This window comes from Zingiber officinale, chromosome 6A, assembly GCF_018446385.1.
Source record: "Zingiber officinale cultivar Zhangliang chromosome 6A, Zo_v1.1, whole genome shotgun sequence".
In the NCBI taxonomy this organism is placed as follows: Eukaryota; Viridiplantae; Streptophyta; class Magnoliopsida; order Zingiberales; family Zingiberaceae; genus Zingiber; species Zingiber officinale.
This window is the reverse complement of record NC_055997.1, coordinates 130,157,675-130,172,308: the sequence shown is the minus strand read 5'-3', so window position 1 is coordinate 130,172,308 and position 14,634 is coordinate 130,157,675. Positions and strand designations below refer to the sequence as shown.

Here is a 14,634-nt window from a genome sequence, read left to right as displayed (position 1 = left end):
ATGCATGATGCATTTATTGCTTGTGTTTGCTGCATTTACTTGTTGCATTTATATGGATGCATATGATTGACATGCATACAGGATTTATTACACTCTTGGTCTGACGACCCTGTTGTACTTATACCCTGGTCCTAGTTAGTACAATTTTCTCCTACTTATTTCAGTTGCATTTACCCTTCTTGTATCAGGAGACTGTACGCATGATTAGTGCTGATTGTTATTTTCTATATTATGCATATCAGTTGTTACCCCCTGAGTGTTGGACTCACACCCTCCTCCGTTGCTATTTTCATGTTGATGTTGTCCGGAGAGTTCTAGTCGCTAGTCCCCTGCAGACCACGAGGACGTTTGTTGGTCTTTTGGTTTCTTCTTTATTAGACTTGTTCTGTTTTGATACATTTGGATCTTGTATGGATTTTATTTGTTGATGAGTTTTATTTGGATTTGTTTTACTACATGCCTGCATAGACGGCAGAAGAGGTGAGTTGATTTTATCGTCGGATTTGAGCTTTATGGGTGTAGTGCAGTAGGACATCAGTTTTGTGCTTTATGAGTGTAGTTGAGTAGGGTTATTTTTGAGTCTTCTTATCACTATTCTAGTTGGTTAACTGTTAAACTTCGTGGATGTCTGTGTGTTGTGTTTTATTATTATTATTGTTCCGGCCGTGTTGGCCGATGTATATGTGGCCCTGAGGGCATTGTGGAAGTTTCAGATTGTCAGCTGTATAGGGGAGATGCTGCCGAAATTTCTTCGGACAGGGACTCCCCCGGGGCGTGACAATTTATTTGGTATCAGAGCCAAGTTGGCGATACTTGTTTGATTTTCGTGTTACGGATTTTTGAAATTTAGCTGATACCAATTTATTGGTATCAGAGCGGGTTATGATACCTGCTTATGGTGTTATGGATTTTTGGAGTTAGCTCGAGTTTACTAGTAAACTTGGGTATTTATTTCGGATTAGCACGGATTTCCATTATTTTCTGTTTCGGACTTCTGTTTCAGATTTATATGGATTTCCGACGATTTTCTCGTTCGGAATTTTGAGATAAAATGGGGGCTGGACAGCGACGGAACATCTCCAGACGGCAAATAGGTAAACAGGTAATTATATAATTTTTGTTACTTATAGTAATATCTGGTGTAATAATTTAATGTATATGAAGCGATGTACATGTGTTTAGGCACGTGTTTGGGGCTGTCGATTGGGATTTACCATTTATCCTGCTTTTAGAAATTTTGCAACTTTCTTTGCAATGTAGACTGTCTACTATTTTAGTTTGTTGTATATCTGTATATAGGACTACATATACGGCCATATCAATGTCGTATTCGGTTGCCTAGGCCCATTAGTCCCATATATTGAAGCGAAGCTAAGTGTTATGGTCCACAATTGCATACGATGTGGTCACCTACTGCAATGCTTAGGCAACATACTAAAACCATTTGTTTTCCAATTGGCTTGACTATCAGTGCTAGAATAAATAGAATAACAATATTTACCAATAAAGGTTAGAGTGCTAAATTTCCTAGTACTATTTGTATACAAACACCCCAACAGACCACCTATTGTTTCAAAGTACTTTGGTGTTCACATATGTTGGATGTGCTATGGCACATTCGCATACCGAAGCCAACCATATGCTGGGTCGGCTACGTAGGGAATGTCAGGTTGATTGGGTTAAATATGTCGATTATTCATATCTATGTTGCGTGTACATATGATTAATATGTGTTGTAGGAGTCATGTGGAGATTGTCCATTTGCAGGTAGTATTTGTATACATGTTCGATATGATTATTGTAGGCTCCTTGTGGATTATAGTTATGCAGTTCGGTGTATGTGTCTGATTGTATTATTGAAAGTATCTTGTCGATTTAATCTATGTTGTGGTATGTGCACATGTGTTTGAGTGTCTTATTAGAAGTATCTTGTCGATTTAATCTATGTTGTGGGATGTGCACATGTGTTTAGGTATTTTATTGGAGGTATCTTGTCGATTTAAATCTGTGTCGTGGTATGTGCACATGTGTTTGGGTGTCTTATTGGAAGTATCTTGTCGATTAAATTGGTGTTGTAATATGTACACATGTGTTTGGTGTGGTATTCGAGGTAACTTGTTGATTATGTTTGATTTGTGAGTGCACTCGGGTTTAGTATGCTTTATTGGAAGTATATGTTGACTATACTCATAGGATATGTGTACACATGTTTGGTGAGTATTATTGGGGGTGTATTGTCGATTATACTTACGATGATATATGCACCCGGGTTCGGTATGCATTGTTGGAGGTATCACACTGATTTATACTTGTGTTATGAGTGTGTTGGGTGTGTACTAATTGGAGGATATTGTCGATCATACATATGTTGTGTGTGCACGTGTGTCAGATGTATGGTTGGTAGCAACATGATGATTCTACCTATGTTGAATGTAGAATGTTGAGTGTCTACATTATGTTATTGGTTGTATTACCCTGTCAACTAATTCTCCTATTGGTTGGTGCCCGACCCACTATGATATTGAGAGAGTTGACAATGGATTTGATATGTTAGACGACAGAAGAGGTGAGTTGATTTTATCGTCGGATTTGAGCTTTATGGGTGTAGTGGAGTAGGACATCAGTTTTGTGCTTTATGAGTGTAGTTGAGTAGGGTTGTTTTTTAGTCTTCTTATTACTGTTCTAGTTGGTTAACTGTTAAACTGCGTGGATGTCTGTGTGTTGTGTTTTATTATTATTATTATTCTGGCCATGTTGGCCGATGTATATGTGGCCCTGAGGGTATTGTAGAAGTTTCAGATTGTCAGCTGTACAGGGGAGATGCTGTCGAAATTTCTTCGGACAGGGACTCCCCCGGGGCGTGACAGTGGTGGGTTTGCTGAGGACACGACGAGGCCATGATGACCCTGGTGGTGTTCCTTTAAGTATCATTTCAGATAGAGACCCTCGTTTTACGTCCCGATTCTGGCAGAGTCTGCAGCAGGCCTTGGGCACTCAGCTCCGTTTAAGTATAGCTTTCCATCTGCAGACAGATGGACAGTCAGAGCGAACCATTTAGACTCTAGAGGACTTGTTGAGGTCTTGTGTATTGGATTTTGGAGGCAGTTGGGAGGACCACTTGCCATTGGTAGAGTTCGCCTATAACAATAACTATCATTCAGCTATCCAGATGGCACCATTTGAAGCGTTGTATGGTAGGTCGTGTCGGACACCCACCCTCTGGGATGAGGTTGGGGAGACCCAGCTGTTGGAACCTCATAGAGCTCAGCAGGAGGTAGAGTTGGTCCGTACTATCAGATGGAGGATGTCAGAGGCGCAGGACCGCTAGAAGAGTTATGCTGATTGAAGATGGAGACCCCTGGAGTTCTCTACTGGTGGCCATGTTTTTCTGCGAGTCTCACCCACGAAAGGGGTGACGAGATTTGACCTCAGAGGTAAGCTAGTTCCACGATACACTGGACCTTTCTAGATCTTGGAGAGAATTGGAGCGGTAGCTTATTGTCTGGCGCTACCACCGGCTCTGACAAGCGTGCACGACGTATTTCATGTATCCATGCTGAGGAGATACGTAGCTGACCTAGCACATGTGTTGTTTGATATACCGGTTTCCCTTCAGCCTGACGCCACTTACGAGGAGGTTCTGATACGGATTCTAGACCAGAAGGAGCGTCAGCTGCGGAACAAGACTATCCGACTGGTTAAAGTCAGATGGCAGCATCATTCGGACGAGGCTACCTGGGAGCTCGAGGATACGATCCGAGCTCGATACCCCCCATCTTTTCACGTGAGGTATGTGAGTTATTACCGTTCAGCATTTATACTTTTATCTATTGTTAGTACTTGCTGATGATAGATAACGAAATTTGAGGACCAAATTTTTATTAGTGGGGGAGAATGTAAAATACCGAAAAAGGGCAAATAATAATAAAGGAATTTTTTTGAAATTTTTAGAAATTTTTTGAAAATTTTTCGGAGCTCGTATGGACGAGTTTACGGGGATAAAAACGGGGCCCTGGGAAAGCCTGTTTAGGCTACCCCATTTAAGCGAGAAAATGTTTATTTTCTAAATTCTATTTCTTTTTCTTTATTTTTTCGTTTTTTTCTTATTGTCGTCATTTTAATTCCCTGTGTGTCGCGCCCCCTTTCCTCACCCGATCCGTGCCCTACGGCGTCGACGCCGCCAACACTCCGTCGGTTCCTCTCCTCTCTCGTACAAAACCGTTGGCCAGAGGAGGTTTCGAGTCCTCTTTCTTCTTTCCCCCTCCTCTTCATCTTCATCGAATTTGTCTCCTTCACGACGTCACCCTCTCCACAAAGCCGACCTTTTCATATCCCCAACCCGACCGCCAACTCCCTCTCACGGCCTCCCTCCATCGCCTCTCGCTGTTCCCGGTGACCACCGAGACAAACGCCAAGCTGTGAGGTCGATTACCACCCGCTAGCTGTCGGCGACCTCTGCCACCACCCTTTGATGTCAACCTGTGCCCTAGCCGGATCTTGGAGGTAAGGCATCGTACTCAGTGGGTTGTTGAGATGTTATGTGATCGATTCATATTTTTCCCTTTGCTCACTAGAGGCGTTAGGTTGTTGAGGTAATCTGGTTGTGGAGTCTTCTTCCGACAGCAACCATCTATGGTTGAGAATCGAACAGAAGGGAAGAATTCCAAGAGGTGAGGTTTTGTGTACTGGGGTATTCGGTTGGTGGACAACATGTTTGATCAGGGCAGAGAGGTAAATTCCAGTAATGTTTCTTTGTTGGCAGCACTCCAACCAGTAACCCTATCGGCTGTGAACTTGAGGTATAATATAGGAATCTTAATACATTTTGTAATTGATGTGGTCTATGAATTTAGAATGGAACATGTGGTTGATCATGTTTTAGATTCAGGTGTAATTGGATTTAGGTTTTTGGATTTCTATCTAATGGTTTGTTTGGGGTTAAGGTAACTAACCCTAATTGACCATGAGATTTAATTAGGGTGTATTGATTGGGATTGTGTGGATTAGGGTTTTCCCTAATTTAGTCTTATGGATTTTATTTAGCTATTTAAATTCTTATGAATTGTAGCTAAATAAAAATATATATTGATTGACGCAGGACTTTGACGTGAGACGAGTATCTCGACGTCAGATTTGGACTAGATTGGACCTTTCTATTGGAGGCGGGTACCTTGACTTATCTTTGATAATGTCATGTTGATATGTTTAGTAGGTTATAACCTTTAGTAATGATTATGTTCGTCTTTGCTTTGGTTGGTCACTACCCGATACCTATTACATGCTTGTTTTGTTTACCTATTATGCACTTCATGTTAGTTCCTACCTGATTATACATGCTTAGAGGGGTAGTGACACAACCATGTGTTTATTATGTTCAGGATCTAGGTTTTTATACCTTATCTAGTCTGTGTACCTTTGATTTGGTTCATTGTCCTATGATACACATTATATATATATATGGATATTGCTATGCTGTTCAGGATTCTGTCATGCTTAGTGTCATGCATCATCCACATGATTGCATGTTGCGCTATAGTCTGCTCCATTATTGTTGAGCACATCGCCAGTTTCATCTCTGTCGGTGCTCCGCTGGTCCGCTCATGGGTAGCGTGACGCAGCGTGGTAGCACGTCAGTTTTACTCTGTCGGTGCTCCGTTGGTCCGCTCATGGGTAATGTGATGCAGCGTGGTAGCACGTTAGGGATCCCTTCCCGTCATCATGTACCGAGAGATGAGAGTATTGCGCTCCCCCACTTATGATTTGGGGTAGGAGGATAGGTGTACTCCGACAACATCCCGTCCACTCGGTCACTCATCAGGAGTAGTGATGGCAGAGTGCACGGTTGTCAGAGCCCTACCAACTCGATCTCACCATCGTGTGTGAGATGGCTGACTGGCGTCAGGGGTGACCAGGACCCATCATTGGCATCATACGCATTTATGTATTTACTGATTGTGTTTGTTGCACTTATATGCTGCATTTGGATGGATGCATATATTTGACATGCATACAGGATTTATGATACTTTCTGTCTGATGACCTGATTATTCTGATAGGAGGCCCTGGTGAGTACAGTTCTCTTCAGCCTTTTCTATTGTGTATTTCCACTTGGCTACCAGGATTCACAAACTCGAGCACTTAGCCTGAGAGTTCGAATCCTGGGGAAGGCAAAAATCCACTGGCCAGGGATGGAAAGACCTTGTGAGTAACGGCACGGCCGAGGGTCGTCGGATGATGACATAAGGGGTCGCCAGTTGGGCCGCCATTGTGGCCGCCCAAGGGACCATCAGGGGCCGCCAGTTGGGCCGCTAGTGTGGACGCCCAAGGGGTCAAGGGGTCGTGACATTACAGATATTGAATATCAAACTCGCTCAGTTCAATTGTCCATTTGATTAGCCGCCCGGACATTTCTAGGTTGAGGAGGATTTTTGCTAAGGTATTGTTGGTCATAGCGATGATCGGGTGAGCATGAAAGTATGGATGGAGTCTCCAAGCGGCAAGCACCAGAGCATAAGCTAACTTTTTCAGACCAGTGTAGCGAGATTCGACATCTTTCAATATATGGCTTAAAAAATACACAGGCTATTGTTCATGGCCATTCTACTTGACCAATGTCGATCCGACCGCATGCTCGATGGATAACAAATAGATCCAAAGAGGCTCTCCGACGTTTGGCTTAGCTAGCATAGGCAAGGAGTTAAGATACTCCTTGAGCTGTTCGAAAGCCTAGTCGCACTCTGCATCCCATTGGAATCTTGTAGTCTGGCGCAGTACTTTGAAGAATGGTAGACTCTGATCGGACGTCTTAGTGATGAACCTTGAAAGCGCGGTGGTCCATCCGGTCAGCCGTTGGGCCTCCTTCAAATTGTGAGGCGGAGGCGTGTCTTGCAAGGCCTTTACCTTACTTGGATTTGCCTTGATCCCCCGCTCGGTCACGATATACCCGAGAAAATGACCACTCCTTGTGCCAAACAAGCACTTGCTGGGGTTCAACTTCATTCCATATGTTCTTAAAGTTTGGCACGTCTCCTCGACGTCCACACAGAGGTCAGCTGCTCGGAGAGATTTTATTAGTATGTTATCAACATAGACTTCCATGTTTTGGCCGATCTATTTACGGAACACCTTATTCATCTACCTTTGGTAGGTTGCTCCAGCGTTCTTTAGTTCGAATGACATAACGTTGTAGTAATAGGTTCCATCGGTCGTGATGAAACTGACCTTTTCTTGGTCTTCTCGGGCGAGTGACACTTGATGGTAGCTCTGGTATGCGTTGAGCATGCATATTAATTCGCAGCCCACTGTGGAGTCCACCATTTGGTCTATTCGAGGCAACAAATAGAAGTCCTTCGGGCATGCCTTATTTAAGTCATGAAAGTCGATGCAGACCCGCCATTTATTGCCTGGCTTGGAGACCAATATCACGTTAGCGAGCCAATTTGGGAATTGGATTTTCCGTATGTGGCCAGCCTCCAGTAATTTTTCTATCTCCATATGGATGATCAAATTATGCTTCGGGCTGAATATCTCTTCTTCTGTTTAACTGGCCGGGAGCTCGATCGGACATGTAGCTTATGGTGAGCCATATTCGGAGAAATACAAGACAATTCATGCATCGACCAGGTGAACACATCATAGTTTCGTCTGAGGCAGGTAACCAACTCTGCTTTTTTCTCATTTTCTAGATTGATGGTGATAAAGGTCATCGCCTCCGATCGATTTGGATGGAGCTGCACCTCCTCCTTCTCATCGTATACCAGAGCAAGAGGCTTCTCCATGATAGCGTTTACCTCCAAGCGCAATGTCTTCTGGGTGATTCATGATTTCGTTCTGACAATCTCGACGTAACAACGTCAGGCGACCAACTGATCGTCTCTGACCTCGCCCACCTTGTCCTCCACCGGGAACTTGATCTTCTGGCAGAAAGTAGATACCATTGCTTGGAATTCATTTAACGCCGGTCAACCTAGAATGACGTTGTAGGTTGACGGCGCATCTACCACGATGAAATTGATCGTCTGTGTCCTCCTTAGTGGCTCTTCCTCGAGCAAGACGGCCAGGCAAAGTTGGCTGATTGGCAATACTTCGTTGCCGGTGAACCCGTAGAGTGGAGTGGTCATGGGTAGTAAATCGCCTTGGTCTATTTTCAATTGATCAAATGCTTTCTTAAATATGATGTTCACCAAGCTTCCTATGTCAACAAAGGTACGGTAAATAATATAATTAGTTATTACCGCTCAGATAATCAGGGCATCGTCATGGGGGATCTCTACCCCCTACAAATCCTTCGAACCGAAGCTGATCTCAGGTCCTTCAGCCTTCTCCTTACTGCGTCCAACCGCGTGAGTTTCAAGCCGCCATGCGTGCAACTTTCTCGCTCGATTGGAATCACCGCCAGTCGGCCCCCCGACGATCATTCCTATTTCACCCCGAGTGGCATTGCTCCTATTTTCTTTCCCTCAAGCTGAGGGTCATCTCTGTTCGACATGCTCCTGAACAGGACTTGGACTGTTCCACCATTAAGATTGATTACGACGTGGTTCGACTGTTGTCTTTTCGTCTTCCCTTCGCCCAGCTGATCGGCGCCTATATCTCCGATCGGGCGATAATGATTGACGATACTGCCTTCTTGGGGACGATCTGCTAACCAGGTTGCAGTCCCAGGTATTATGAGTCATCGACTAATGGAAGGAGCAAAACATTAGCGTCCATATTTTGCCCCTGGAGGGTTTTGGGCGTCCAACCCTAACGTGTTGTACAACATGCTTTCTAGGCTCGTGTTGTGGTTGAGTTCCTTTCGATCGGGGCCCCTCGGGAGGCTGATGGCTGCTCGATTGACGCCGCCGCTGGTTCAGCGGGTGCCTCTTTTTTCCTAGCCACCTGGGCTTCTTACACATTGATGTATTCATTGACCCTTTTTTTGTAGATGGCCAAAGTCTTTTGGCGGCTTTCGAATAAGTGACTAGAAGAACTCTCCTTCAATGAGCCCCTGAGTGACAACATTTACTAATACATCCAAGGAGACCGTCAGGATGTCCATTGTCACCTGATTGAAGCGTTGGATATATGCCCTTAAGACCTCTTATGGCCCTTGCTTCAGTGAGAATAAATTCACGCTCGTCTTCTGGTGGCGGCAACTACTAGCGAAGTAATGTAGAAAGACCGCTCGGAAGTCCTTGAATCTGTGGATCGAGTTGCTTGGCAACCGCTTGAACCAACGTTGCGCCAATCCGGATAACGTGGTGAGAAAGACTCGGCATTTCACCCCATCCGTGTATTGGTGAAGTGTGACCGCGTTATCAAATTTGACCAAGTTGTCATCGGAATCAGTCACGCTATTATATTCCCCGATCGATAGTGGGGTATAATGTTTTGGCAGGGGGTCATTTAGAATCCACTATGAAAACTGTTGATTGATCCACTTGGGCGAATTGTCCTCTGTGTATGCCTTCCTTTTCCTTGTATCTCGAGTGGGCGCCTTATCCGAGGAAGACTCCCGGTCTCTATCCGCTCGGGCCCTCTCCTCTGCTAGAGCCCATAATGGCGCTTGGTGTAAGGGGGCCGGCGCATGAGGTGCTTCCCCATAGGTGTCAATCAGCCTTTTGTTCGGGTTCCGAATGGAAAGTTGTTCCATTCGATCTCCTTGCTCAGCCCGGTGACCTTCCGCGGAAGCTGCAGGCTCTTGTGCTTACCGATCGGCCAACGCCTGTTGTTGTTGTTGCACCAATATCTTCATCACTTGAGCCTATATTAGTGTGTCGAGATCCTCTTGTCAGCGTCACTGTTGTGAGTCGTCCAGTGTCTTCCATTTTCTTGTTTGGATGTAGACTATGTTCCTATAGATGGTGCCAAAATGATCCCATCCGAAGGCGCGAAGATGGAAAGCCGGGGAGGTGGCAGTTCCACTGATAGGATGAAGACCTCGCTCCTCTATATAAAACAAAACCAAAACCATGGAAGGGGTCCCTGGCGTTGGCCCTCCGATGATCAAGTTAGAAGCGGGAGAGGAAAAAAGTGAGTACTAAGGATAAAGATTTTTCTTGCCTTTCTTCATACCTGACATGCTCTTTTTATACCTTTTCTGGTGACCTTCTATCTTCCCCTGTTTAATGATATTGATTACTGACAAATGGTATTTTTATTTTCACTTCTTTTCATTTAATGATAGATAGAGTGTTCTATTTGGTTTTTCTCTTTCTTTTATTAATTATTCATATTTTTCTCTTTTATCATTTTATCGATTCATTATGTGTATAAAGCCAATGTCATTCCTTGAGCCAGACGGGTGGCCCGCTCGGCTCGGGCTCCCGGCCCACTTAGCTTGTTCTCCTACCGACTGGGTTGACTATACTTGTTTACTCAGATGGCCGATCAGACAAGGATCTCTCCGATCGGCTAATGAACCGCTTCCCGCTCGGGTGCAGTCGAGGCTTGCTTAAGTCCTGGTGTTGACTGCCTTAACTTTGACCTGTACCGTGGCAATTGACTCGTGCCAAGTAGGCTCTTCCTTATCTTCGAGCCAAATAAATAGTAGACTAATGAAATGTGTAAAGAATAAGCATAGGGAACGTATCTTGGCCCAAGAGCGCCCTCTAGTAGATCTGTGAGTTAGTTGTAGCGCTGATCGAGTCGTCGTGACTTGGAAGAGTAGATGAATGTGAGCCGGATGAAGAGCTGAATCTGGGAAGCCGAGGGTTGGAGAATAACAGTGGCTTATAGGCCAGAACATAACAGCAACATACAAATCGGAACACAACAATGACGTGAAGGTCGAACGACTCGAAGGTTGAAATACAGCGGAGGTGAAACACAATCAAATCGGAGTCCACTAGCAATAGGGGCTTGGAGGCCTAATCAGCATCAAAAGCATACGATAGTGTGGATCTTAAATATGGTGGATGCCAACTGGTCGGATCGAAAGGCGGGGTACTGAAAGGTCGAATCCAGTGGTGGGGTACCGAGGAGCGGCGGGGTATCGAGGAGCGACACCGACGACTTGGGGATACTCACCAAGGGTTGTGGAGCGGCACTGGCGGTTGTGGGCTGCTTACTGGGGCTGTCGACCAACGTCGGAAGCCGGGGGATACCCACTAGGGGTTGTGGAGTAGATCCGACTCTGTGGCTAACGAAGAGTAGGCAGATCGGTGCTATGCTTCATGGCATGACCGACAACATGGATAGCGTCGTCCGTCGCTAAGGAGAGGAGGTTGTCGAAGTACAAAGTGCGGTGTGGCTGGCGAGGGAGGAGGCGTTGTCGGCGACGGGAGGCGTGGGGCTGGCTGCGAAGCCGACGGTCGCTGGAGACGGCCTGGACGTAGAGAAAGAGAGAGAGGAGATGACGTTTACAGTAGCGGAGGTGTACGTGAGGTCCCTACAGCGGCGTGGCCGTGAGAAAGAAGAAGCAAAAGCCCTAACAAGAAACTGACCAAGATATCCACTACTTTCTCCCAAATTCCCTTAGGCCTCCAAATACATCCGACATTCTTGCATTTTCATAAGTGTATCACTTGGATTCCGCATATATCTAATCCTCCATAATAGATTCGAGAGCTAAAGGCATGATCAAGTTAAGCTTAGGAGGAGTCAAAGACTTGAACTTAAGAAAGACTTAAGTGACCGCACTGTGTGTTATAATATATTTTTTTAACTTTATATTTTTTATCATGTAAATTATAATAATGTGTTATTGTTTAGGTAGTGAAAAAACTAGCAAGGGTTTAATTCGTGAAGCCTTCGAATATGGAATGAATTTCCAAGTCATATTTGTCCCCCTGCTCAAGTCTCAAATTTTACATAGGCTTATGATAGTTTACAAAAGATTAGACAAGCAATTGACTAGCTTGTTGACTGTCCAAAAGAGAATAAGTGCAATGATCATATGTTTTAACCTGATGATTACGTAAAACATTGCAAGAGTAGGGTCACAGAGACAAAATAAAGTATCATGCAGCTTTAAAAATATTGTGGGAGCAAAAGATTAATGTCATTTTCCAAGCATTTATTAATTTCAGACATGCTTGATATATACTGAATGGACATGCAAAGAAGGAACAGACAATCTTAGTTAAGTCAAAATGAATTCTTTTGGTTCTTGTTCAATGAATGGTGTCTACTCCAAGGACCACAACGGATGCTTCAACGATGCATGTATCGTTGCAAAGAAATCCTCTAGATGGATCTTGTGCTTCTTTCCAGCTTAAGAACTTGGAAAATCCCCAACCGACACTCTTTGACGAGAACAGATATTTCACTGCAAAAATAAATAAGAAAAACACATTCAGATGATTGCTCGATCTAAGTTGTAGCGTAGGCAGGGAACTCAATCAAATTGTCAAAACCTGTAAGCTTCCGATGGTTGCCATTGTGTTGATCCAACAAGCAAAGGCTAAAATCCACATAGACACTTGTCTTGGAAGAAAGACTAGCAGCATTGTCCATGGTCAAGAAAACGCCAAGGGAGTCTTTGAATGTGGCTAGGTTTGGATAGAGCCAGATACGCCTAGACAAGTCGAATATCAAACAAAACAAATAATTATATCTTATATGCTCGAAGCTATGATCAATTAAAGAACAAGTAACGGAATACCAGTTGTAGCCGCCTGCAGCAAAAGCTCCAGAAATTAGTTTGTCCTTTGATTTGGAAACATCCTTGATTACCCAAGTATATATTCGAGGAGTTAGGTCCTTTTTAAGGGACAAGGATTCATGGATTCCTTCTTTGTCTGATTTGCATGCAAAAGCCTCCAAGATTTGAGCTCCAAAGACGCAACGATCATTGACAAGTAGACCAGATTTTGGATTGTTGAACTTGTTCAATGCAACCTTACAACAAAATCCATGGGATTTGCTATGGAAATAGTCTTCGCCTACATAAAAAAACACAAATGAAGATAATAACATGATAATTAACTACACCAACAAGTCCCGGTAAGAGCAACTTCCTGTATTATGATCAATTATTCTGGAACTTCAAATGTTTTGTCACCTTCCTTTTGTATGTGCTCCGCATGTAGTTGATCAAATATGAAGAGCTTGTAGATTGCCTTGATCTCTGAGCTTTTTGAATCTGCATCATCATTTAAAAGGTAAAGACCAACATATTTCTCACCATCTTCTTCTAAAACTGATTCCAGTTGCAACTTCCTGCAGTTAATAGTTCTTCTGTTAGCTTTCTTTCACAAAGCATTTTCTTATGCCAAGTTTTTCAAAGATCTTAAGGGTGCATTTAGTTTGGGTTATCTTTGATAATTTGATATCCATCTAAAATTATCAACGAAAATCTTTTTTGGTTTAGATAATCAATAATTCCCGAGTAATGTTCCATGTCCGACACGTCAACAAAAGAGGCATGCAACTCGGAATCGGAAAATCTCGGAAAACTGAGATTTTTCTTATTCCCGGATTAACAAATTTTTTTTATCCAAAATACCCTCGAATAAAAAAATATGATAAAAAAGAAAAAGGTAAAGGAAAAATATAAAATATAAAAAAATAAAATAAAAAATTCTAAAAAAATGTAAAAAACGTTAAAAAATTTAAAAAGAGAAAAAATAAATAAAAAGAGAAAAAAAAAAGAAAAAACATAAAAACAGAAAAAACGTAAAAATAATAAAAACATAAAAAAATTTAAAAAATAGGAAAAAATATTTAAAAATATAAAAACATTAAAAAAAATAGAAAACATAAAAAGTAAAAAAAAATAAAAAATTTAAAAAAGAAAAAAAAATGAAAAGAAATTAAAAAACAAATAAAAATAAAGAAAAACATGAAAAAAAAAAACGTAAAGTTTAAATAATAATAATAATAATAATAATGGTTAATTTTGTAACTAAGGGTAATATAGTAAAATATTAAACTAGGTTATTGATTAAAATTTTCAAACAAATAAATTTTTGTTACATTATCTAGATTGAATCAAACAATATTTGATTATATTTTATTCTCCATAATTTTAGTTATGTAATTATTTGATAATCCCATAACTAAGATTATATATAATAAATTAAATTAAACACATCCTAAATATTATCGAACAAATAAAGAAATTTCAATTGTATTGAATAAAAGCCTGAAGTAGTGTTAATTTGTCTGGTAAAACACTACTCAAAACTCATGTACTACAAAAGTTTGATTTTGTCTTGTTGAACAAGATGCGAATTGTTTCCGAAGTCAACACGCACATGCACGTACACACCCAAACAAATAATAAAATAATAAAATAAAAAAAAATAGAATTACCAGTTAAAACCACAAGCTGCGAAACTCGTCGAGTAATACATATCAGCACCACGATTTGCAATCGTTGAGAAACCATCAATCATCCACCTAAATGGATCTGTTCTCTTGCCTGCCTCCTCTCCACCTTTCTTTGGGTAGCTAATATATTTGGGCGACGCCATAACTTTCTGTTCTTGTAAATTATGAATTGGATGACACTGGAGCAATTGCCGGAAAAGAGTCGACGGGGAGCACAGGAGAGGAGGTTAAGACCCTAGGGGATATATATATATATATATATATTTCCATATTCGGAAGGGATAAAAAAAGGAATATATTTTTCATCCTCTTTAAAAGTATCCGATTCAATTGTTAGTTTTTATAGAAATTTTTTGCTATATCTAGAAATATATATAT

The 14,634-nt window shown here is 42.1% G+C and overlaps 1 protein-coding gene across 1 annotated transcript; it reads right to left on the bottom strand.

The window, feature by feature from the left end:
- Window positions 1–12,095: 12,095 nt before the first annotated feature.
- Window positions 12,096–14,399, bottom strand: LOC121995332. The gene is made up of 5 exons (XM_042549099.1): window positions 14,239–14,399; window positions 12,986–13,143; window positions 12,587–12,866; window positions 12,339–12,499; window positions 12,096–12,250 (listed from the first exon to the last, which is right to left on the bottom strand). Exons 1-5 carry the CDS (start codon window positions 14,397–14,399, stop codon window positions 12,096–12,098), a joined length of 915 nt encoding a protein of 304 aa, XP_042405033.1.
- Window positions 14,400–14,634: the final 235 nt, after the last annotated feature.

What these genes read in the sequence shown, in the direction of transcription:
- LOC121995332 (XM_042549099.1), bottom strand. Translation starts at nt 14,399, where the DNA reads ATGGCGTCGCCCAAATATATTAGCTACCCAAAGAAAGGTGGAGAGGAG. An exon ending in GCTGCAGGCGGCTACAACTG is followed by an intron (nt 12,500 to 12,586) that starts GTATTCCGTTAC and finishes CGACTTGTCTAG; the next exon opens with GCGTATCTGGCTCTATCCAA. An exon ending in CAACCATCGGAAGCTTACAG is followed by an intron (nt 12,251 to 12,338) that starts GTTTTGACAATT and finishes TTATTTTTGCAG; the next exon opens with TGAAATATCTGTTCTCGTCA.